The sequence below is a fragment of the Anser brachyrhynchus genome (genome assembly GCF_964034855.1).
Source record: "Anser brachyrhynchus genome assembly, chromosome: 1".
Classification (NCBI taxonomy): domain Eukaryota; kingdom Metazoa; phylum Chordata; class Aves; order Anseriformes; family Anatidae; genus Anser; species Anser brachyrhynchus.
The window spans coordinates 143,624,424-143,649,715 of NC_137694.1; the positions used below are offsets into that span (position 1 = coordinate 143,624,424).

The 25,292-nt window shown below is 41.3% G+C and overlaps 1 protein-coding gene across 4 annotated transcripts in view; it reads right to left on the reverse strand.

The window, feature by feature from the left end:
• TBC1D8 (TBC1 domain family member 8) overlaps positions 1–25,292 on the reverse strand; it is a 48,541-nt gene that overhangs the window by 11,664 nt on the left and 11,585 nt on the right. The window contains exons 2-11 of one of the 4 annotated variants that reach the window (XM_080601541.1): positions 24,937–25,047; positions 20,826–20,944; positions 18,401–18,629; positions 14,686–14,926; positions 7,058–7,265; positions 5,666–5,860; positions 4,292–4,474; positions 3,711–3,861; positions 2,608–2,822; positions 1,636–1,753 (exon numbers count right to left, since the gene is read on the reverse strand). In XM_080601541.1, the coding sequence (XP_080457667.1) occupies positions 1,636–1,753; positions 2,608–2,822; positions 3,711–3,861; positions 4,292–4,474; positions 5,666–5,860; positions 7,058–7,265; positions 14,686–14,926; positions 18,401–18,629; positions 20,826–20,944; positions 24,937–25,047 (1,770 nt within the window). Of the gene's footprint in view, positions 1–1,635; positions 1,754–2,607; positions 2,823–3,710; positions 3,880–4,291; positions 4,475–5,665; positions 5,861–7,057; positions 7,266–14,685; positions 14,927–18,400; positions 18,630–20,825; positions 20,945–24,891; positions 25,048–25,292 lie in introns of all 4 variants that reach the window. The other 3 variants (XM_080601540.1, XM_080601539.1, XM_080601538.1) reach the window with 3 other exon arrangements.

A 25,292-nucleotide genomic window follows, 5' to 3' on the forward strand; every position in this document is an offset into this window, starting at 1 on the left:
GTTCTACTAGGGGAAGAATAGGAGGTTCTGAGCTGCCCCCTGGTCCTTTGCTCAGCAGTATTTCTTTTAGGGTATGGCACTACTTGTCCTTTTGTGTGGGTGCAGAGGACAGGAAAACAGAAAGGCTGTACAACCAAGACTATCAGCCCTCACACAGCATAGTCTGTAGCCATAGTGAGTAATGGGCAAGAGAAAAAAACAAAGTTAAGTGCAACTCAAGGTAGCAATATGGTCGTCCATGTGGGACCATTCAAGTTTATTTGGGTACAAAGAATTCTACTTTACAGGCAATTGCCCAGCAAGCACTGAAGGTATCAGGAAGTCAAGACAGGCCCTAGGCTGATGATATCTAGGAATGCAGAAGAACAGATAAAGCTGTGTGGTGTTTTTTTTTTCAAATCAAGAAAAGAAGATGCACAAACATGGAAGTAAGTCATCAAGATGGCAGTTCAAAATCATGCTTGGAGGCAAGAACTAAAGTCCTGACAAGTGGGAGAGTTACAGTACCTGATCCACTAGTTGAAAATGCCAATGACATTCAGAACACCACAAAGCACCCTAAGCATCCAGCTGACTTTGGAATAATTCTGCTTTAACTTACCTTATCTGCCAGTTCTGTGACACGACAGTGACTGTGCTGTGGCATAGCACCAGGAAGTATTACAAAGCCCATCCTCCAAGAAAACTATTAGAAATCTCCCCAGACATCTCCTCCTGCTCCCCAGGAAGCACCGGAGTGCCCACACCATCTCTAGCTCCCAGAATCACTACTGCCAGGACCTTCCTCCTATCCCCACCTCCTCACAAGAGACCAGATTCCTCTCTGCTACAGCAGTGGCATAACGGCAACCACTAACTGAAAAATAAGGTTAGCACTGAAGAGGGAGAAGCCATCAGACATTTCTGTAAGAGGAGGAAGTAAAGTGAGTGCAAAGAACAAATGCTTTTTTCTTGTATGCCTACCTGCAATTATTGTGTCAAACAGTTCAGCCTCTCTTTCTGTGCATGAGGCAGGCAGTTGCAAGTTACATGAATATTTTCACAAGTCTTAAAAATAGCTGCGTTGCAAAGAAGCAAAAATATGCCACATTCAGTACAAGGCATGCACTGCAGAGGCACTGGGGTTATTTATTAACACTGCATCTCACGTTCAGAGATCTAATATGGCTTTGTAACACCACTCATTAGAAAGAGCCATTTTAGATGCGAGTCTATAATTACTCTAGTGGCCAGGCAATGCAGACACATCAGCTCAGAAATAGCCCAGCAGATCTCTCCTAAGCCCGTCCGAAACAAGCTAGAGTCTCTAATATCAAACACTCCTAACCAAGACACACAAGCTCATCTATTTTTACCTAACAGGCAGAAATGCTACCTCCTTCTGACCAACAGGAAGAAAATAACAAACTATAAAAGTTGAGCATATGTTTATAGTTCTTGCAGTTCAAACCTTTTGAACCAGAAATAACAGACTGGAACCACTGCCGTCTGCACAGCATGCAAGCAGATGGACCACTTTGCCCGTGGCTTCTGGACCTCAGAAGAACTGTGAGCACTTACTCGTCCCAGTGCCATGCAGCTGCCCCTTCCCAGTGCAGCATGTTAGCAAGAAGAGTGGGAGAGATATCAGCTCACCTATCACCCGGTGGTTGAAGTAGTCTGGCAGCATTCGCTCACACACAGCAACCAGCAGCCAGAAGGCTTCTTCCTCTTTGGCATATAGCAGTAACACGGAGGTCAAAATGTTCATCGACTTACGAGGGCAAAGAAGAAAATTGGGATTTATTAGCAACAGCAAAACCTACTGACAAAAGATAAACGACAGCTATTTTAAAATTAAAAAGTAGCCTAACATGATTTAAACGACTGACAAAAACAGCAAGGGAAAGGTAATAGTGAATGCATAATTGTAACCCTAGAAAGACACAAAGGCATAACAAGTTTTTCAAGCTTACGTATGCTGCTTTTCATAAGAGCAATATGAAACAACTGAGAAAATCGCAGTACTGGATTTGCCCAGATGCAAAGTAGGTAACTGACAGTGCAAGATGTTTTGGGGCTGCTTTTTCCCCTCCCTTGTTTTTGTATGTCAAAAAAAGATAGGGGATCAGGAACTTTTGTGAACTTAATCATAGTTCAGAGAGCTGCACAGAATGCAAAAATATTAATTTCGGTGACAGCTGGGTAAAGTACTTCATAATTTGTCATCAGTTTAGGAGGAAAGGTGCAGAACTTCATTAAACTTCTGTCCCAGTGTTCTACATGAATCTTGTCTATGCAGGCCAGCTCCCTTTGCACTGTCTCCAAGTATTGCGCAAGTAACTCACCTTAGAAAAAGCAGAAGCAGCAGAAACATTTTTCCCTTCTCTAACTCTAAATGCAGTTTGCAGAACGCTGAGGGAGTACTTTTGTTAGGCCAGCGTACTAATCTGCACGCTTGTTTTTCAAAGTAAACCACATTTAATACTCAAAGTTATGCATTTTCTGTAACTAAAAGACATTAATTATCAAAACCACTGTTAAATAAACTCCCAAAAGGGCAATAAAACTGAGAAAGCAGAAAGAAGGAAAAAAAAAGGCATCATTATCCCACTAGGAGCTTTTCACCTGGCAGTATCCAATTTTGGGGTTCCTGTGCGCGTACGCAGTCAGCACCCTTCTGAGCGCCGCTATCCCCGTCTCGCTCTGGAAGGCCGGGTGTTCAGGCAGCGAGCGGTGGAGGTCGCGCTCGATCTCCTCCGTCGCCATACAACACTTGCCCATGGAGGCCTCCACTAAATGTATGTAGTAACCAGGATGGGAGGCGAGATCCGTCACAGCGTCTAAAGGCAGCCGTAAGAGAGGAAGAGGAAGATGGATTAAGACAACTTCAAACAGCGTTGTGAGAATTTCTGCTCAAAAGGTTGCCAGAAAAATGTTTTTCCCCAAGGTCCATGAATTCAGTGAATCTCCAGACCTAAAAGAAATAACGTCCCAGCAGAATACATGTCTTGAAAACCCAAACAAATATTTGCAAAGCCTATGTGATGCAACAGAATTCAAAACACCTTAATACTGACATTGACCAGAAAAAATCCCCAGGAGAAAGTCCTACTGGGAAAGATGTGCTCAGCACCATGCACACCCTCCAAAGTGAAAAAAAAACGACAGGAAGGACTACATTTTACAAATGTTTGAACATGTCATATGCCAGATTAAGGACTAAACTCGAGATCATATTGTAGGAACTTTCTGACTCTGCCAGATCTATGGACAAAATGAGCTGTTTTCTTCCATCTTTAGTTCTATTATTCCTGCCAGCATTCAACATGAAGCAGGAGCAGAACTGCCGACTTTAAGATGTCATTATTTTGCAGTAATTTGATTTGAGTAGGCTTAAATCAATATTTATGCTACAATCTAATTGTTCCTTGAAGAAGAACATCATTTTATGAAAACATGACGTTAATTTTAAATTACACAGATGAAGCAGATGTTATTTAAATTTTTCTGCACACCATGTCATCATACCCTGAGACAAAATTCTTACCAATCTACCTAGGTACTTACTTACTCTACCTATTTCAGTACCCGATCAGCTGTCCTTTATAAGCACTGTGATAGGCCCCGTGCAAAAGACATTTAATTGCCATTGGGAGATTTCATGCCTAAACATCTTGCCATGTTCAGAATCAGATAAGGCTAGAGCCAGAGTTTCTAAGAGTGCCCACCTGAAAAGAGCAGCCAGAGTTTGCCTCTTAAGGATTCGGGGATTCCCATAGCAACAAGTTTTCTGATCTTCTCTGTGCGAAACATGCACACTGTTCTGCCATATTCTACAAAATGGTCATTCCACAGACTCTCTTTGATTTGCTCCCTAGACTGCGAACAAGAAGGTATCTTTTAAAAGAACAAATCACATACATGTGAGAACTTGTAAACAGAAAGGTCTTATATGTTAGAAATTTTGCAAGATATTTCCATTACCAATGGACACGGGAAGTGTGCTTTATGAAGTAAAACTTTCCCTATTTTGCATATGTGATTCACCACACAGGGAAGAGCAGAACTGATCAGACAGGGAGAAAAATTATAAATATTCACCAGAAAGGAATGAAGGGATGGAGAAGAAAAAACTCCAAGCAAACTGAAAAGCAGCTATTCCCTATTTAGTGCACATGTAACTTCTCTAGCTGATATGGAGTTCACTATACTACTGTTACTTGTTTCAATGTCACCACAGTATTTTTCCTTTTTTTAAAAAAGAAATAAAGAAAAAACCCTCCTACAACTTTCCCCAAATTTTACATACCTTTCCAAAATCAAGGCCTGCCATTCCCGACTGATGAAAGTCTGATCTCAGTGCTTCTGCATTGAGCATGTAACTGCTCTCCTTGTCGCATTCGCTTCTGTCCTTGCTTTGCGCAGCCTCTGTGCCCGGACCCTCAGGCTCACAGTCCCCGAGCACACAGGTGGATGCGAACTCAGGAGTGTTCTGCAATGCAGGACCAAGGAGGGCAAGAAATAAGAAAAGGTTAAGAACTGCCTCCTAAACAATATTCAAGACAAGTAGCAGCCTGCCTGCTGGGTTAACCTTTGCCTGTTGCATCAAAATGTTTTACACCTTTCAGGAGGAAAGGCCTTACTTTATTTGTATTATCTCACCATTCATTTATATGCCAGAAAAAGGGTTGTTACTTTAAAACAGAAATTGTTAGAAAATTCTATGTGTCCTTAGTAACAAGGTACCAATCTTCTACTTTGGTTAGGATTTAGAAAAAAAAAAAAAAAAGAATCACAAAATAATTTAGGTTGGAGGTGACCATCTTTTTCAACTCCCTGCTCAAAGCAGGGCCACTCAGAGAAAGTTGCTGGAGTTCATGTCCAGTCAAGTTCAGAGCATCACCGTGGAAAGGGCACCCACAGCCTCTCTGAGCAGCTTGGTCCAGCTCCGCCCACCCTGAAGGGGAAATCTTTCTTTTTTTCTAATCAAGTCCCCATTTGCTAATGGGAGACAATGACTGGGTCCCCCTTACCTTCCCTCTTCCACACTGACCAAGCCCTGCTCCTCAACCTCGCCTCATAAAGCACGTGCTCCAGCCCCAGCCATCTTGTGGCCCTCCACTGCACTTACTCCAGTTTGCCATTTTTTTTTCTTGGGGCAGTCAAAACTGGGCACAGTATTCAAGACCACCCTCATAACTGCTGAATAAAAGAGAGCAGTAACATCCTTTGACCTGCTGTCTACACTCCTGCTGGTAAAACCCCAGAGGCTGTTGGCCCTCTTCACTGTAAGAGGGCACTGCTGACCCTGATGCTAGGCCCGGTGTCCACCATAACACCCCGTGGCTTTGCTGACCAGCTGCTCTCTAGCCAGCCAGCCTCGGCCTCTCCTGTTGCACAGAGTTGCTCTGTCAGACTTCACGTTTGCTTTTGTTGAACTTCATGAAGTCTCTGCCAGCCCATTCCTCCAGATTCCTGAGGCCTACGTGAAGGGCAGTCCTGTCCTCCAGCATAGCCACTGCTCCCCTCAGTTTGGTGCTGGCCCCAACTGCTCCCTCCACACCACTGCATTGGTCATTAAGGAAGGCATCAGACATCACCAGACCAAAACTGACCCCTGAGGAAGACCAATGGATAAACACAGTGCATTCATAACTGAAAAAAAAACACAGAAGTTCAGTACCTGCTTCTTATTCTGCAAGTTGTTACACTGCACTGGGTTGCTGGAGTTCACTTCTTTTAGCCTCTGGAGTAAGTTCTCCACCAGCGTATCCCGGTCCTTCAGCTCAATGAACTGAAAGGCAGTCTTACTCCTTATGCTAACAATGATGGGATTAGGAAGAAGACTTGTGTCCTCCATCTTCTCTATACTGATTACCTTTTCCAAAAACATGACAGAAAACACATTATGCATCACATTTACAGAAACGTCTCCGAAATTCTGCAGGTATACAATGCACAAAAATGGCATTCACTTGCATGTACATTTTAAATGTGGTTATTCATATTGGCTTTGCTTGGTCAGACACATCCTGCCACCCAAAGTTTATGGTATCTTTACAAGCTCAAAGCAGGCAGCAAAACGTATCCCAGCTGTTTATGCTTTGATTTGCTTTGCTTTTATTTTGACTTTGCCACTCACTCAGGAGAGCAGATTGAGGGCAAAGATAGGAAATGGGAGAGATGATTAAAATCAGATTTAGAAAAGGGTCAACTTGACTTGGAGGGACTGAGCAGAACATTTACATTCACACTTTTGAAAACAGAAGAAAACAGTTGTTGTTTCTGATTACATATATAACAGTGCTCTCTTATTGTTTTCTATTTCTGTAACAGTGGAAGATAAGTTGCTACAGTTAGGATATATATCATTTGGATGTTACTCTGTTATTAGCTGAGGATGAAAGGAAAGCTTTAATTAAGAGATCATAACAGCCTTGTATCCACAGCAGATCAGGCAGGTGTTTACTGACAGCTCCCTTCTCCTCCTCTACTCCCACCATCTTCCCATGCATCCTCCCTTTGTTTAAATAAGTCTCTAATTTCATGGAAATTTGGCAGCTGATCACTACCTCCAGAACATCCCCGTTTTCCTTCTGCCCTACAGGTTTACAAAGTACACACAGGTTTACTAGAGTCTGTCTGTGGAGGGAAAGCATCAACACTTCTAAGCATTGATCCCAGTTAAGGATGCTTTCATATTGCTAGATTGGATCTGAGCTGAAGTCTCCTTCAACATCGAGTTGGATGTATGCATTTGTGGAGCTGGGAGGGGAGCACTGCTGCAGTCTTGGATGGATCAGACTCTGGCCTTGCAGTGCTCTGTCCTGCTGCATTACCTGCCCATACTTCATTTTGAGGATCACGTCAACTCCCCCATATATATTTCTAGGAACTCATGCCATAATGAGTCCCAGAACAAACTTTAAACAATCCCGTAGGCATCATATACGTAAGCATCCTACTCTTTTTCATCAAATGATAGTTTGCAGATGAATCAAGTGACATGACAGTGGATGCTTAAAGCAGAAGAAGGCAGATACAGACTTGAAATTAAACAAACAAGCAACTCTACCTCTCTAAGTGGGATGATAACATTGCAGCAGCCATTTTCTTTGCTGGCAAAACAGATATAACTGTCTGAAGTATACATTCTTCCTGCTGTGTGACAGCGACTAAATGGTGTCCAGAGAGAACAGTCTACAACTTCATGCAGCTTCTCCTTCCTGGGCAATCTGAAGAAGGCCCGAAAGAATTCATTTTGTGCTCTGGCTTCAAGATCCCTTAGGAAAAAACATCAAGAGCAAATCACAGGACCCTGAAAATCAAGGCACCAAGTGCAAGGTTCTTCTTTTTATTCTCACAGAGACCAAGGGATACAGAATAAAAGCAACATGCACAGAAATCTTCACTGCCTACGTGAGCAGATCAACAAAAGAATAAGTTGGAAATAAAAAAATAATCATCATCAACACTTTTTTGTTTATCAATAGATCAAAAGCATCTGCTTGAATGACTAGAAAATGAAAGAACACAAATTGATTTAAATCAGCTGGCTTTGTTGTTATTATTATTATTACTTAGCCATACATTTTCTCTGGCTGCTGTACCACTTTCCAGCCTCAAAGAGTTACAGGTTTCAGTGCCCAGGAGATAACTAAATCTTTCATCTGATGAACACACGTTGAGCAACAGACATGAGCTTTGTGTTCCTTCTTTCCCTTCCCAGTAGCCTTACTAACATCACCCCAGGGACTGACACCTGCATTCAAAAGTGAAACATTTGCTCGATGAGTACTACCAAAGTGGTCAGTAAGAGAATAGTTAAGGATTTACATCACTGCACCATTGACTTGCAGAGGTATCAGCCTCAGAACAGTTATAAATGCAAAACAATTACAGGTTACTTAGACTCAGGAGGGAATAACAGCATCAGCTACAGCCAGTTTGGATTTGGCTTGCTTCCATTCAATTATCCACATTTATGTTGAGAGAAAGAAGAAAAGAAGTACCTTAAGCTTTCATTGCTGAATCTATGGTAACACAGACTTGGTTTGGGAGGACTTTTTACCCCTCCATTTTTCATGAGGAATTCTGCAGTAGTTCATACATTGAGCTATGCAGTTCCCTTAGAAACAGGCCATGGCTATTAGCTCAGCAACAGCAGTTCCAGAAACTTTAGGACTCAAATACTATCATTTTCTTTACAAGTAAATTTTTCCAAGCATGACTCACCTTAGGGGGAAAAAATAAAAATAAAAAAAAAGTATATATATAAAAAAAAGAAGTTTGACTTTGTTCCACTGCAAGAATTTAAAGCGTGGGCTGAAGTGCAGCAGGGAGTGGTACCTTGTAGCTGTAAATTCCCTCTCTGCTCCTTCCTTTGCCCTCCTCTTCTGCAAACACCCTCCCCCTACCCCATCCCTGCTGTTTAAAAGTAAGAAGTTTACACAGACGAAGCCTCTGCTTCAACAAATAAATCACTTGTGTGTTTTATTTTGGTTTCATCTGCAAAGAAAGCTAAAGCTGTGTGAAAGAGGGAGAAAGGCGATCGAGAACAAACTCAGAAAGGAGAGGGGCGGATCTGTCTGTGTGACCAACAGAAAAGACACACCACTTGACCAGCGTTCGGGTGTCGTTTCCTTCTGAAGCATTATCTTCCTTCATAAGATTATCCAAGGAAAACAGACAAATAGCCTCCTGTTTTTCACAAAGAACAAAGAGAAACACTCTTTGTGAAGGAAGACAAAAAGGCTGCTCCAAAGTTAAAATTCCACAGCAAAAGAAACTCTGATAAGTGCCTGCAGAGATCTGCTATTGTGACAAACCTAGATCAGGATATGCCTCCTAGTTAACTCAGCACAAAAATATTTTCCATTCCTGCACAGCACAGATGAATGCTACTGATAGCATCTGCAGTCAGGTCTGCGTGGAGCTGTTCTCTCCTGCTATTGTGCTGGGAAGGTGAGACCCTACCAGAACGTACACGGTTGTTGCAATTTCCATACCTTCATGCTAAAAGATGCCTTATACACAAGGATGGAAGCTCCATTGAGACAGAGATTGTCTGTTACTTAGGAGTTGACTCTAATGCTCCAAAATCTGCAGCTTCTGTCCAATTCTGAGTGTTTAAAATTTTGCTGCATCTCTTGAGGCTGCAGGCTCCTTTCAGACAAGATCATCCCTAGCTACAGGTTTTTAAACTGAAGCATGACACTTTCCATATTTGAAACCAAGTAAATTCATCAAGCAACTTTCACCAGGGCACAGCATTCAACCCCACCTGCCCCAAATCACCTAATGGGGGAAGACTGCCGAGCCCAGCACCCCCAGCATTGCCTGTCCCCCATGCCTCATGACACAGGGTCACTTCAGAGACCTCACTTTACTCATGGCTGACCCTGAGAAAAGTGCTGAAAGAGGGGCCAGCCTGCTGCAGGTTGTGTCCCCAGAAAGAAAAATGGTAGCTGAGGAATGAAGTAGTGTCAGCACTTACTGCTGTGGGCTCAGATTAAAGGTTTTATTGGAAAGTGGCACACAATGACAACATTTCCTGTTAGGCAGACAAATTCTAGGGGTTATCGTAATCGGTTGCCTTCAGAAATAGACAAACAACATTAGGGCTGGTTAAAAAAACAAACAAACAAACAAACAAAAAACAAAAAAAACCCACTAACAACATTTGTTCCTAAAACAAGACAGCCAATTGTTTAAATACGATACAGCAAATTCAGCCCATGTCCCATGTCACCAGGTCCCACAACTTCCATTTTGAGTTTCACAACACCTGCAGCACTGAACAGAAACACAACTTTTCTACCTGCTGCCCAGCCTATCTGAAATTTTGTTTCCAGCTTCACAATTTTCAAGGTGGTTTGGCTTTTAAGCAAATGTAGTGTACTCAGCTGTACCTAAGAAAAGAACGAAAGCCATCCTCATGTAAAAATATGTTGATCAAATGTTTATACATGCATCAGAAGCACAAAAGGCTAAAGGATGCAATCGCTTTGTTCCCTGCTTTTCAGAAAAAATCAGCAGTTCTCTCCGAATGCAGTTCCTGACTTGCACACTGTGGGGTTCTCGCACAGCCTCCGCCTCCGGCACTTCAAAGGGACTGCAAGTCTGAACTGCGATAACTCCTCGTGTGTGACCCTTCCAAGTTGCCTTCCAAGAGTTTTAAATGAAAGGAAATAACACACAAAACTAACAAAATGCCCAAAACTATCAGGACACTTGAAATGATGTCCTTGCTGTCGCATGCTTTTTTTTCTCGCTGCTTTCAATCCAACAGAAGTCAACTTGGCAGGATTCTAGCCCTGCTGAGTCACTCGGTGCCTGTTGCCAGACGAAGAATTATATGGCATAAAGTTGAGCAACAGAAACGAGGAAAAAAAAAAAATCTGAACAAACTAGTTGACCTCCTGCTTTTAGAGAATGATTGCTGCCCTGCTCTCGCTATTCAGACTGCAGAAAACTCTTGTGATTTTGAAGGCAACACAACCAGTGATACGCATCTTGTTTATTGGAAAACCCACTTAATTCGTGTGGCAAGAAAGGCTTCTCACAAGCAAGGTAGGAAAAGTCATCTGACAAATGCCAACGTGGACTTGTCAGGACAAATGTTAAATCAATGTAATTCCCTGGTGGAGCAGGAACACTGGACTTGTAAATGGAGATGCAACAGATGTTCATGCTTTATGAAACTCTTGATATTTCCTCACACAGGAACTAATAAAACTAGATTGTAGTGAAAAGCTGTTGTACCAAGCCAGTTGAAAAAGAGTACCCAAAAAGCAGCCCTCAAATGCTCACTGTTAAAGTGGAAGGCTGTATGGAGAGGACCTCCTTGGGAGTCTGTCCTGGATTGGCTTCTGTTCAGGATTTTCATTAGCAACTCGTACGATGGAGCAAAGATCACTGTTATTACACCTGCATGTGACATGAGCCTGACAGAGACAAATGAGCAAAAGAACAGGATCAGAATTCAGGCTGGTGCTCATAAACTGAAGGGATGGTGAAGAAAAAAAAAAAAGCAATATAAGTATTTTCAGCTGTAGATGTACACTGCACAAACACAGCCTGGGAACCAACTCCACCAGCAGCCATTCTGGAAAGAAAAAAAATCGACAGAGGAGTTACAAGGAATCATTAACTGAACATGAGCCAGCAGCCTCATGCTGCTGAGAGGAAGAGGACCACTGCACCAGGCTGCACAGGGAAGTGTTTGGCTCCTGAGAGGCAGCGGGGCAGTCCTGGGGCTACAGCAGGGACAGGGGGCACTCCTGTATCCTGCCATTGCATGCCTGAAGCCCTACAGGATTCATGGCAAATGTCCAGAGAAGAGGGACCAGAAGGGCTAAAGACAGGATGGGTGACAAACATCGGGATAAACTAGAGCAGTGCAGCTTAAAGAAGAAGAGCAAAAGGAGATGCATAACCAATCTCCAAATGCGCAAATGGTTGCTCTAAAGAGAGAAAATCTAATCTCTTCCACAGTACTGGATAGGACAAGAAGCAATGGACTCAGAAACCCACAAGAAAGATCCAAGTTAGACTTCAGGAAAGCTTTTACAATGGTATAGCAGTGAAATACTGCTACGGGTTCTGGCATTTATGTTTCTGGAAATCCTTAGAAACAAGTTAGGCAAACATCTGTCAGGAATGACATGCAAAGATAATCCAAACTCTGCCTTTGCCAAGCAGATGGAATAAAATAAGGTTCTTCCTCAACACATCTTCCGTGTTCCTCAAGGTTTACAGTGTTCACAGAATTAATGTAGACTGAAGTGATATTCATGATTCAAGATACTTCAAACAGTTTCTGTTCAGCTTAGATCAGTATTAAAATCCTTCTTTGCTTTCATATAAAGCAAAGCCATCCTTACTGGCAATTCAGTGTCAGACGTGAAGAAAAGAAACCAAGCTGGTTAGAGCCTGGAAATTATACTTTTGAAACCTTACTGACACCAGCATTAAGCTTTTAAATCTTGTGTTCTGCTCTGGCCAATTTCCTCTTTACATCTGAGGAATGCAATGAATATTCTTATGTCCTGAAAGAGATGGAAATAAGAAGTACAAGAAAAGTATAGCAGAGTTTTTAGCGACCTTCTTATTAGAAAGGAGAAATAGTTACCTCATATTCCCATAAAACTGCATGGCATGTTTGAATATGTCTGCAAGAAATGGCATATATAGTTATCAAACACCTTTACTTCATTTCCTATGGCAATTAATTTAATTGCCATTAATCCCTATGTAATCCATTGTTCCAAGCCTTATTCTTTCATCAAGCTGCATGGAAACTTGTATGTTAACTTCTTTGACTGTGGCCATGATATGATTTGTGTCACAGACTGCTGGCCTGATCTGCCAGCCTCTCGGAGCCTCGTCCTTGCACTGCTCAGCAGGATGACCCCCGGGGAGAGCAGCAGCTCTGTTTTTCAGAATGTATAATATACAGTCCATAATGACATTAAAAATGTATTTTTAAAATGAAGATACTGGGATGACCCTCTTGCAAAAGAAACCCTAGCACCCTAGCAAACAAAAGAAATCTAAAGTAACTTCATTAATGTGACACAGCTGGAATAATTTTAATGATGTGTGCATTACTGCTTTCATTTTAATACACTACTATGTGCTTCCTAATCACGCACAAGAATTAGCAAAGATAATTATTAGGGAAAATGTCAAGTGGAAAATAATTGTTCTTGTAGTACTACAATGGTTTCAGAAAAAAAGAAAAACCTCACACACAAAAAAACCCTCCCCCCCAAAAAAAATGTTAGTATTAAAAACCAGTTTATCTACTATTCAAACTACGGTCTTGCTTAATCACATCACATCAAAGTAGTTGCTGAAGTGTGACAAAGGGCACCAGAAACAACAGCTTATCCAGCCACTACCTCTCTAATTCCTACAGAGGAAATAGGATTTCAACATCTTCCACGTTCTCCTTTCTGTTACCTTTAGTTACAGCACATCAGTGTGGTTAAGAAAAATTGCCCTGCCATTCTCCAGCAATCACATTTTCACCCTCTCTTTTCCTCTTCCCCATGCCTCTCCTCTTTTTTTTTTTTTTTCCTTTTAAGTTGGAAGGAAAGAGACAAACCTGTTTGAATAAATGTGTGGGATGGTTTCTGTTGCTTGTTTGCTAATAGACACACTACTTTCCAAAAATCCCACAAGGAACTTACAGGTTGATTCCCTGAGAGCCCCTATATTATTGCAGTTATACTTTTCATTGTAATTGTAACTTTAGGTTGGTGTTGGGTTGGGTTGGTTTGGTTTGGTTACTTTTCCATTCAGTTAATATATTTGATTCAAAGACTTTTTTGGGAAGAGACAGCAATGAGTTAAAATCAGTAGATGCTGAAAGCATCTCCCCCAGATTGTTACATCTATTTTGGATTTACTTTCCTTCTTTCATGGTTCTAACTTTTCAGCCCAAAAGCAGGAAGGTGTTGTAAAGCATGGAAGTGGGCTTCAATACAACCTATTACTCAAAGTCATATCAGACATTACTCAAAGAACATAAACTGCATTTCTCTGGCCAAAAGCCTGCGATGTTAACAATATCCAGTTACACATACATGGTGAAAAACAATGGCAGCCCTTGTGTTTTAAAGGAGTCCTAGCTATGAAAAAAGCCTGTGAGGAAGTTCATGGCTGCTCACCATTGTATCAGTCTAACAAATACCTCGAGTGATGGTGTGTCATGGATGAAACACTGCTGTCAGTCATTTTCCTAACAGTGTGTACGTATGAAGTTACAGGGAAAGTAAGTCTGATTGCTTTAAAAGCCTTTATGAACCTCTGCAGAACTGTTTAGCTGAGACGTACGTGCAACACCACGGCAAAAATGCCCCTCAGAAACAACATAATGGCTACTGGACATGTGTCTGTTTGTTGGAAATGTCACCGTGCATTCCTTAAGTTTTGCTCTGGAAGGAACACCTGGTTAATTCCCTACACACCTCTGGCAGGATAGGAAGGAAGAGCAGGAAATGGTATGAGTCAGGAGTGGATAAGCACTCCAGACACACTCCATTCAGAAAACATGTATTTTAGACTGGTGTGTTAACACTGGTGCCCCAGGCAAATTCCAACTTTGGATATTACATTCTGCCCACCTAAAATTCCTCCCTGCAGTTTCCTTTCACAAAAATACACAACCCTCTGTCTTGTGCTACTGCCAGGGAAACAGTTACTAACCTTCTCCCTGAGCACCCAGTGCATTTCTCCAGTGGGAGGGGAATGCAGAGATGCATTTCAGGGATGCGTCGGGTAGAGCTGGCATCAGCACATTACTCTGTTGCAACAGCCTGGGTCTTTCTGGGTCCTACAACTGCTTGCTAAATCAGCTATGGCAATCCTAGTAGGATTAGTCCTAGCAGGACATTCCACGTATCAGGTATCATCAAAAGCAATAATTTTACAATTACTATCCCTTCGACAAGAAATAGTACTTTTAAACCAAATAAAAACTACAGTGATTTTAAAGGAAGAAAATAAAAACGGGGGAAAAAAAAGTATTTTGCACACAAAATTTTGTGATATCCCACAGTATGTTATAAAATCTGTTTTGTTTTTTTTTTTCCCCAATCAGGTAAGTCTTTAAAGCTTTACCCAGCTAGCAACGCAATCCACAAAACCCATTACTGAACCTCTGCTCACAGAACAAAGAACAGTTTTGCTTTTTACCTCTTGGTAATCTGAGTAGGATCCTGTAGGCCTGGATCCAGCTCAAAGATCTCGTTATCCAGCAGCCTTCGGAGTGTTACATCTGCCAGCTGCTCCATGATCCGGAATGCCTCAGCTATGTTGAGGAACGTGGAGAAATCGCGTTCTTTGTTCGGTGTGGTGACGCGGACGGTGTCAGTCATGAAGACGTTGGAGGTTCTTTCCAGCTTCTGGACCTCAACCCAAGGAATGATAAGTTTCACTGCCATTGCAGGAAGACCAAAAGTGTGTTAGAAATTCTGTTTAAATTGACCGTATTTGGGAAATACACAGATTAAGAATGAAATGCAAACAACACAAGAGGAGAGAATCATCTTTAAAGCCCAAGGAAAAGATGAAACACCTGCTATTACTCTATATTCATTTGCCTTCATCCCAAAAGACTGCCTTGCTGAGAATCAATCCCCCCCTCAAAATTTCACCTATATTCACAAGAAATGCTAGACTGAGGAGGTCTGTCTCTGTTGAACATCTGCTGTAAGCTTTTGCTCTAAACTTCTTAACAAGTCACTTCTGCAGCTTTCTTCTTTGCTACCAGGTGAAACAGTGGATTTCAGGACTAGGAAGAAAATAGGGAAAGGGTCTGTAATCTTCCAGAAGTGATGTTTTAGGCAGGTGGCAAGCCTATTCCAATTACATGGACGGTATTTTAAATTTAAAATAAAGGTAACTTCCTTACAAAAGGAAGTTTTTGCAGGGTTCTTATAGTTGTTTTTTATAGTTTTGTGGGGTTTTTTTAAGTTTTTATAGGGTTTAAGACTACTATAAAGAGGTCATCAAAGAAAACCACATAGGAATTGGGATCTTCCCGTTCTGATCACTTTTTACTTAAAAGGTGCATGGGCAGACTTTGCCCTAAACTTTAAATGTAGTCAGAGTTGTTTATGGAAAAGAAAAAGTATAGGACACTGTTCTCTAGACTTAAACACTCCAGCAAATCAGATAGACACAGACAACTTATTTTACATATCCACTAAAAGACGTGACCTTCCTATGTGTCCTATGAATCTCTGGACAGAAATTACGCTGGAAAAGACTTAAAAAGACTTAGATTAAATTTATACTTGACTGTTGGACGCTTCACAGTATTCTCTGTGCCAATAAACTTCAAGACTAAACTCCCTAACATCCCTGGCTGGTCTCCTGATGCCAATAAAGTTAATAAAAAGACAGTAATAACAAGCATTGTCATCCGTATATGACACTTATCCGTGATCATTAATTTTACAAGCAGCTACCCTCAGCAAGTTTTTCTGTATTACAAGAACCACAGCTGTCAAGATTATTTGCAGGTTAAATTTCTTCTTTCTTAAATAAAGCACAGCTGCGTCAACACACACAAACTGTTGTGAATGGTCACAGAGCCATCTGTATCGGCACAGCCAAGGGAAGAAAGATTAACCAGCCCTGTAGCAATAGCGCTATTGTTCAAGCAGGTCAAAAATGTATAGCCTGCGCAGTGTTTGTCATAGAAACAGCACAGCACGCTGGAATGGGCCCGACTTCTGACAAAAGGTACAAAGTCTTCCACGTTTAAAAAAAAAACACAGAAGTTTAATGAAAAAAAAAAATGTAAAGAAACCCTGGCACGTCCTTGCAAGAAATCTGACATTCTAATCCACCCAAGTTCTGCAAATACTTCGAAGCTTAGATAAAAGGGGACTTGTCCTGAAAATATGTTCCATGTAGTCTATGCTCACATAAATTTTATGACAAGCTGAAAACAGGTTCCAGCATTGCATTCCAGGTCATTTCAACATAAAATAAAAACAAGGAGAAGGCAACAGACTTGCCAGAAGCAGGAGACTTAACACTTTGCCTATAAAGAGATTTCAGGCTACAATTTGGGGGAATTTTTATAGGAACTATAGGAACTATTTTATAGGAACTATAAAGGAACTATTTTTATTGAAACTCTCATATTGTGGTGTGTTTTTTTTCCCCAAAAAGAAAGGGAAAGAACACAATACATGTGATTTATTAGCAATATTCTCTAAACCACGTTTAGCCAGATTTAATTTGTGATTACTACCTGAAAACAAGAAAGATAATAAATCATTTGTTCTACATACGATCAGTAGCAGCTTCTCAAATAGCAGTAAACAGAACTATAGTAAATCTGGAGTATTCGATGTAATACAAGCATTTCATAAATGTAACAAAATACTGGGTTTCAAACAGAAGCAATCATCCTTATCAGAAGCAGGGAGCTGGGAAGCATCTCAACATGTAATGCTTCCCAGCAAGCTATGGAATTTTTTTGGATTTCACATTTCCAAGAAAACGCATGGAACACAAAGGCAATGCCACTGACTGTAACAGTGAATGAACAGCTTTTTTTCCATGTTCAAAGTAAAAAGTTGCAAACATGTAGTTGGGCTTTCATTTGTGTTTTCATAATGAATTATTATTGAAAGGGATGAGAAGCAATTTCACCTTCCATAACAGAGTGTGATGCTTTACTTCCAGTATCATTTAATGATCTGTGATATTGCATAAACAAAACTTCTGGAACAGTATGAAGGATTTTTCTCCCTACTTCCTCCTTCCCCCATTATCTATCACTAATAAGCATTATTTTTGCTTTGTGTGCTTTGGCAGACTGGCTATCTCCGGTTTAATGAGAAAAAGCCTGCAATGATAACAAGGAGAAACAACTCACAAAGGATATTATTTGATACTAAACAGAAAACAAGGAGATTAAAAGAGAACTCAGATATCTAGTACGTATCAAGAAACTCCACTACAGTCTTGCAAAAAAAAAGATAAAGCTCAACTTCTGTATTTATAAGGAATAACAAGCTTATCAGTATTTTAAATCTAACTCTGCCACCTTTTGCAGATATGACAAAATAACTGGCCTGAAATAAAATAGGAAGAAAGAACCTCTAACTCTAGACATGTCCTTGTATGTTTTAAGTCCTAGAAATTGCCAGTTACTATCTTTCTTACATTTACATTAGTGCACTTCATTTTTAAATCTCATTTTGTCTAGCCAGCCCCATTTTAAACCTGGCCAGTAAATGGCAATGTTTTCCTAACTGCTATAACTGATTTATAAATTCTTGCTACATTCACAGTAATACAGGTTTATATTACCGTCCTCACTGAAGCTGCAGCAGGATGAAGAGGACTCAGAACAGCACCAGTGTCACTGCTGTGCTTCCTGTTCTATTTTCAGTCCCGCAGCTAGCCTCACACATTTCTAGCACCACGCTCTCTTTCCCAGCTAGCGCTTCCTTTTCTGCCTTGCAGTCCGTCTCTGCGCTCGCAGCGGCGGTGCTGACAGCGGCTGCTGGTGTGTTCCCATCAATGTGGGAGGGACGGTTCCTGACTGACTGTTTTCGGCACTAAAACTAGCTGTTGGAGAAGATGTAGGAGGGCTGGTACATTTTAAGTCTGCTTCACGTGAAAAGAACAAGAACTGGAGAGCAACTGTGTCTGCATGTTCTTGTATTCTCGTTTTTATTACTGGATTAATGCTAAAATGTAAACATAGAGGATGAAGTGAAAACCAAATTAAACAAGATCTTTCATCTGAACAATGAAAATCTCAGAAATGAAACTTAAGAGCAGAATTATTACTTCTCATAAAAATCCTAACTCTTTATGCATTTAAAACCAGTTATGTTTATCTCTCTCCACAGTGTTAGATTTCTTACATATTTACACTTACGTTCTTTGCCCAGGAAGAAGGAATAAAAACAGAGATGATTGATACTCAAATAAAGCCAGCCTTGCCGAGGAACTTTTCCTTTCCAACAGCAGCAGGAATAATAGGTGATCAGTTTCTCTGCTTCAGGAAAATTAAATCTGGACTCAAATTTCACCAGGGCTTCTCGGAACTTTTCAGGGTCTTCCTCCTGCTCAGCAAGCTTACTGCTCGTTTCCTCTGCAATCAGAGCCTGATTCAATAACAAGATAACATATGATAAATCTACAGTGTTCACATTCAAGCAAGTTACTACAAGCTACTCATTCAAATTTTAATAACACAGCTCTTTCTGAAAAATAATTTCCAGCCGATTTGCAAATTTCACAAATGGATACATTTCTGCAGTGGTTGCATCTCACACATTTTGAATGCGTCCAAATCAAGAGTTTTAGGATTTTGTTTTATTTTGTTTCGTTTTGGGGGAGTTTGTTGTTTTGCTGTTTTACTTTTTCAGTCTATCTGGCAAAACCACATATTTACAGTTTCATTACAACTTATCATTGCTGTTTTTTGCTGTATTCAGAGAAAAGATACAGGACCATTTTTGTATGCTGACCAGCAGTATTTTGCTATGAAGAAGCAATGCAGTAAGACGTCAGTAACTTGTAACATGCTCTGAACCATTAAAAATGACTTCAAGACCATCTCCGTGGATATTATAACTATGTGATTAGAATTTTAATAGCAGTATTATAACAAAAGAGTTAGGCACAGGACAGAGGACAGAGTCCAAAACCTGGGCTTAACATTAAGTAATGAAACCTGAAGAATTTTAAATATCCGCTGTGCTAGGTAATCAGCTGCCACAGCTCTATTGAGAGAGATTAATTTTATTCAAGCCTGTCAGTGCACTTAGACACATGTTCTGTGCCAAGAGCAAGCCGCTGCACCACAAGCAGAAGCAGGCACAGCAAGTTGAACCTTTCAGCAAGGTGCAGCATGCCAAAATTGTTTTTTTAAGATAGCAGGATAAAAACTAAGATTTGCACAGCGATGCTTTCTCTCTCCTCCCCAACTTCAGAACCCACTGAGATCATAGCAGCAGGGTTGAAATTTGCCAGAAACATTTATGTTCCCGTATATTTTCTGGACCAAAACAGTGGGTATAAGAGTGGAGAGCATCTCACTGAATGAAACTCTTACCAAGGAGAAGCCTGCAGCAGGACCTGACTTAGAGCAGTCCCCAGGAGACTTGCATCACTGCCAGCCATTGACAAGTTCCTCTTGGATCATGTGTTTTCTTAGAAGCAGAACACTGGAGGCCACGCTTTCTAAGTTTTACTGCATGTGCTGTTATTATTTTAAGCCTTGTCTTCATCACCCAATTCCCCTAAAATTTTTAAATTCTACCTTTGCTCTTCTAAAAAGATGCGCACTCAGGCACTAAGCAGCTAGCCAGCAGCCTCGGCGCAGTCCCCATCCACAACACCAACACCCTGTGAAGCCCGTAACAATTTCTGTGCCAAACCCTTGGGAAGAGAGTCCGAGAGGAGAGTGGCACAGCAGCCTCCCAGCTCCAGCTTGCTGGGCAGAGGCCACCTCTGCATGAGGGACCAGCTGTCCCTGTGCAGTGGGGACAACCTCACCATTCACGAATGGGTCAGACACTTTGGCTAACAATGTTCTGAAGAGGTGAAGGAGCTGAAAGTGGATGCTGAAGAAAGCTCACCTGCACACCACAGCCTCTTACAGGGAAGAGAAGAGCAGTGAAGCTGTAAAGGGACGGGGAGTGATAAAGTCTAAACTAGACAGTTCAGTTTTGAGATCATGCAGCTTCCAAGGAAATGTGAGTGGAGATGCAAGGATGCCGGCCACATCAGGTCCAAGTGTCATGCAGAAAAACAAGTTATAACCTATCTCTAACCACTGCACAGAAACTGGCCATACATCTGGTATCCTTTTGACTGCACGACAGAAAAGGTATTTTTCACCCCACATCAGATCAAGATGAACTGGGTTTACAAGTCACATCGTGGGTGAGGTGCCTGCTCAGATGGGAGGTCCTCCTGCTCCCCGTGGAGGCACAGCTGGCACTGTGATGCCAATGGTAAGACGTGGCCAAAAGAAGATTTAAGAGTCCTTGCTCTACAAGAAGCTGCTGCCTCTATAATCACTGTGTGAAAATGCAGTGGTATAAACACTTCCCTGCTTTATACAAGTCTGCCTGGAAACAAATCAGTGAGATCATTGATAAAAATCAAACGTGAAGGAGAAAAGTAGAGGCTTTTGATGATTAATTGCATTTGGGATGAACACAATAGCTAGGTCAGCACACAAAAAAAAAAAAAAACAATATTCAGATGGACAAAAGCAAAGATGAATGACAATAACTTCCTGACATTATTTCTAAAACACCACAAGTAGTTGGGCTAGGCAGTTTCCTTACCTTTACTTTCCCTTTGACAAAACTAACAATATCTTCTTTATTGTCAAAAACAGACAAAGTATGGAGCAAGTTTTGTTCCAGCCATTCCCAGTGCTGATTTATCTCCTCTGCAGTGGCACCTAGAAAGGTTAAAAGTAACGCATTGAAACTCATCCTATAAAATAAAATCAAAGGAAGAAAAAAAAGAAGTAAAAAAATGTACTATTTTGTAAGAGAACATGAGAAACTGAACTTTCAACCTCAAAACTCTTAGTAGCAAACAGGTCAAAAAGGTCTAATTTGTAACAGTATAGCCAGAGAAAAACAGAAACCTTATTGTTTTAGGAATTTAGTTCTAGTGCTTTTTAGTTTTATCTTCTCAAACGTTCTCAGCCAGCAAACGCTGCATTAAAAGTCAAAGCAGAAAAACCAGCAAAACCTCTTACTGTTAGAATACAGCTTATTTTGACATGGCATTCCTCAAGCAGCCACCGTAAACTGCTGCTTTATGTATTGTTCCCGAAAGTCCCTGATCTTCCTTTCTCCCTCCCTTTGTATGGACGTGCACACACACAGCTGCCACACATGCATGGACACATGACATAGTCATAATTTGCATCCTATCTGAAAAGTTTTCTATAATAATTAAACATCTGAAAATAAAGGAGTTTGGGTCAAGAACACCTAGAACGTCTGCAAGAGCACAATTTTACAGTTTTGGGGAGAAAAACAGTGAAGAGAAAATCTCTGAAAAATAGGGATTTTCCAATTTCATGTGTTCACCCTAAGTCCAGAAACACTATTTCAGTCATTGCCTATTTACTTTGGTTGCTTCTGCTTGAACCTGAACTGCTGCTGCATCTCATTATGACAGAAAAGTTAGCGCAAGAGAGGCAACACCGAGGACAATTAAGGGAAAATCTGAGCACCCTAGCTCTTACTGGTCAGTGGTTAAATATTATATGGGAAAAAAAGTAAAGGCAGCCAAAGTTGTTTTTTCTTATGTCTTATTAGTGGAAGAAAGGAGAAAATTAGTTTGACGTAAGAGGCATAAAAAATACAGAGGAATATAATTATAAAATGCCTCTCAGATAGAAGGCCTATTATCTTGAAATTTGATTTGTGTGTACATCGGGGATGCATCACATTGCTTCACAACACAAAATGATAAATTTAGCTAAGAATTTTCCACCCTCCTCTGCTCCATTTTCCATAAAGAATGCCAAGTGGCAGGGAAACTTTCCAAGCTTTAACTTCCTTGACAGGAAGGTCTTGCGATGGAACTTCATAAATATCATTAATCAAGGTTAGATTTAAAAAAAAAAAAATCAAGAAAGAAGAGACACTTAAATGGCCTTTTTGTAAGGAAATCAGATTATACCAATTGTTAAGGACACCAGAAACAGTTGTTCTGTATTGAAATGGCTGCACAAAGAAAATACTGAGTTGCTTCTCTATGTCTGGGCTACCTGAAAGATACCAACTGTATGGGAGGGCTGGTGGGTTATCTCTTGGGAAATAAGAAATAAGACATCTTTCACTGTAGCATCCCCAGTGGCAGGGGTTGTCCCCCACTGAGGCTACTGCTCTCTTTCCTGCCTGCCTTCAGGTACCTCCACAAGTTGTGATCAAATGCTGAAAGATCTCTTCGTCCCTTTTATTTGGTCAGGCTAGCTCCTCAACTGTTTGGGTCCCTTCTTTATTTGTAATTTACACTTCTTGGCTTACACTTAAAGTTATCCTGTGATTTCACCCAAGCCTTGACAATCTCCTCCTTATTCCTCTGCCCATGCCAATGCTCTGCACAGCATTTTGTTCCACCTTTTCTGCACCTCCTTTATGTGTCCGTACCAAACGTGTATTCAGTCTAACCATCGCCTCAACTCCTCGTATTCCCTTCTTTAAACCCACCTGTCAGCAATCCCTTGCTCCCCCTCTCCTAAATGCTACTTCACTTGTCTGTTTTTTGTAGTTCTCTTTTGCCCACAAGCCTTCTGAAAGGAAAGACCTAAGAGGATCTGCACGAGGGCTGAGGTTAAGGGTTTTGTTTCCCCTTGCTGGTGTAGGATGATTAACCATCTGGGCTGAAACAGCTCTGCCAGAACAAGCGTGCTGGGCATGGATCAGACTTCCTAGCAGCCCTCAGAGATTTGAAAGAGTCTGTAACACAGATATGACCCTTACGCATTAATTATCATTTCAGTCTGCAGCTCCTGGAACACAGGAGCACCAACATCCAATTGGAAAATGTCGTTTTAATTAACTGCCTAATGACATGATGGCTATCCCTAATGCAGTTACACCGGGAGACGGGAAGGAGTTGCTAGAGCTGCTCCTTGTCTTTGCTACATAGCAGGAACTTAATTTGACTCGCTGTTCCTTCCAAATCCAATAACAAGACCCTAACACTGTGTTTACGCAAAGCAAAGAGCTGGGCAAGCAGCGATGGCCACTTCTGTGCTGGGGCTCCTGCAGGCCCTCAGGGAGAGGAAAAGTCCCGTGCGGAGCTCCAGCTTTCTAAGAAAAGGGTCAGGTCACGCTGTTCCTCCAACTGCTGTTGCCAAAGCCCGTTCTCCCCTGGATGCTCACGTCAGGGTTTCAAAACAGAGATATTATTCAGAAACAGCTCCAGCTATCATGGTTCTTAATTTCTGTGCAGCTCTGGCAGCGGTGTACATGTCATGCCCTTACGGCATACAAAACAGATCCCTCTGCCTTCCACTCCATTACCGTAAATCTTGTTTTCTCAGTGGTGAGTATTCATTTAAGAGGGCAAAAGAGAATTTTAGAAAACATTAATCAAATAAGTTCATCTCAGCAAAATCCTTAACCATTCCAGCCAGGCAGGCTTTTGATTTGTAGTTCCTTCGATATAAAAAAGCTCTGGGCAAGAAGAGTGTGGATAGGGCTAGGATCAGTCCCTGAAAGGAATATTATATACATTCAAATGATTAAGAAGCCCTTGACAGCAACACTTACTTTCACAATGAAAGCCAACCAGCTTCATCAGAAGACCAGAAGAGCGTGAAGCTCTTAAATTTCTCCAAGAGGTAGCATTATTTAAAAAAATAAACAAAATAAGGGGGCAAGGGGTGGGGATATAAAGCACCAAGCAATTGCAGAACCAAGAAAACCTAGCCACAACAGAAACAGAGTAAGCAAACTAAGTAATCTTCTTCACACAGGCACAGGAGAAAAATCCCAGTATCAATGGGGAAATGCAGAGGGATCTCTGCTAGGACCAAGGAACAAATGTTAAATGAGCTTGTACAGGGGCAGGAGGCAGGATACACAGATTGCCCCTATCATTTGAAAGGACTACTGTGCCAAACAGCATCAACGACATGTCAGCATGTATATTAACTAACTATTTCATGTCTTGATCCATGCAAGAAAGGAAAGGAAAACCTGCTGTAAATTTCAATGCTAGGATTTTATAGACTGAAGAAGGGATGAGAACTGCAAGCTGGTCAAACAAGGACTTTAAGAAGTTCACTCGGTTGGTTTTTAACATGTCCCAGTAAGGTTGCTGCAATTCCCATCCACATCAATTTCCTGAAGATGGGTTTGACTTTCAAAAGCTGCAGAAAAGGAATTAGTGCACAACAAACCCAGCAGTTAGACATTCTCCCTTGCCAACTTCATTTATCACCTACCTCATGTAAGATCTTCTAAGTGTTCCAGTTACACTTGATTATAATCAAATGTTGCAAGACATTTCACAGTTAGCAAGCAAAAGACAAGACTGATGAAAGGCAAGACTAAATAGCTTCTTGCTGTAAGGAACTTTCACTGCCATACAAAAAGATACGCATACGAGCAGAACCACACCACTTTGCAACAGACAGAAGATTAACGCAAACACCCTCACCTAAACAAGCTTTCTATTGAAACTTCATTTTACCAGTTAATGTTTTCTCATGATGAATACCTAGGATTCTAACCAAAGGTTAATTTGGCTGTTAAACGAGCTATAGCCAAGAGCTTCACACCCGCACATGACCAGCCGGGGTTACCTTGAGCTTCTTGGACATGCAGGTGCTGAGCATGCTCAGAATCAGTTCGGGTTTTTTCGTATGTGACTCACCAATAGCTATGGCCCAGTAAACTTCTGATCCGTTCAATAACTCACCACAAGCAATGGCAGAGTAAACCTGCGAGCCTGGGACTTGCAGTAAAATTCGGAAGGGCGCGACGCGCGCGTTAGAATCCAGCACGGCATCCAGGGCACCCACCAGGCGACCTGCAGCCACGCACAAAGAAAAAGGGGGAGAAAAAACAGAATTAGAGCCAACTTTCGCTGCCGTCAGTACTGCAGTCCTCGAGTCTTTTCGCATCTAAAACCAGAAAATTAAAATAGAGAACTTGACAACAGCAGTTCTTTCCCTGGTTTGTGTGGCAATTCACACAGGCTCAAAAGGCAAGAGGCAAACCAGATCAGAAGATCAAAATCAGAACAAGCAATTTTGCGTTTCCGGTTTTGCCTCC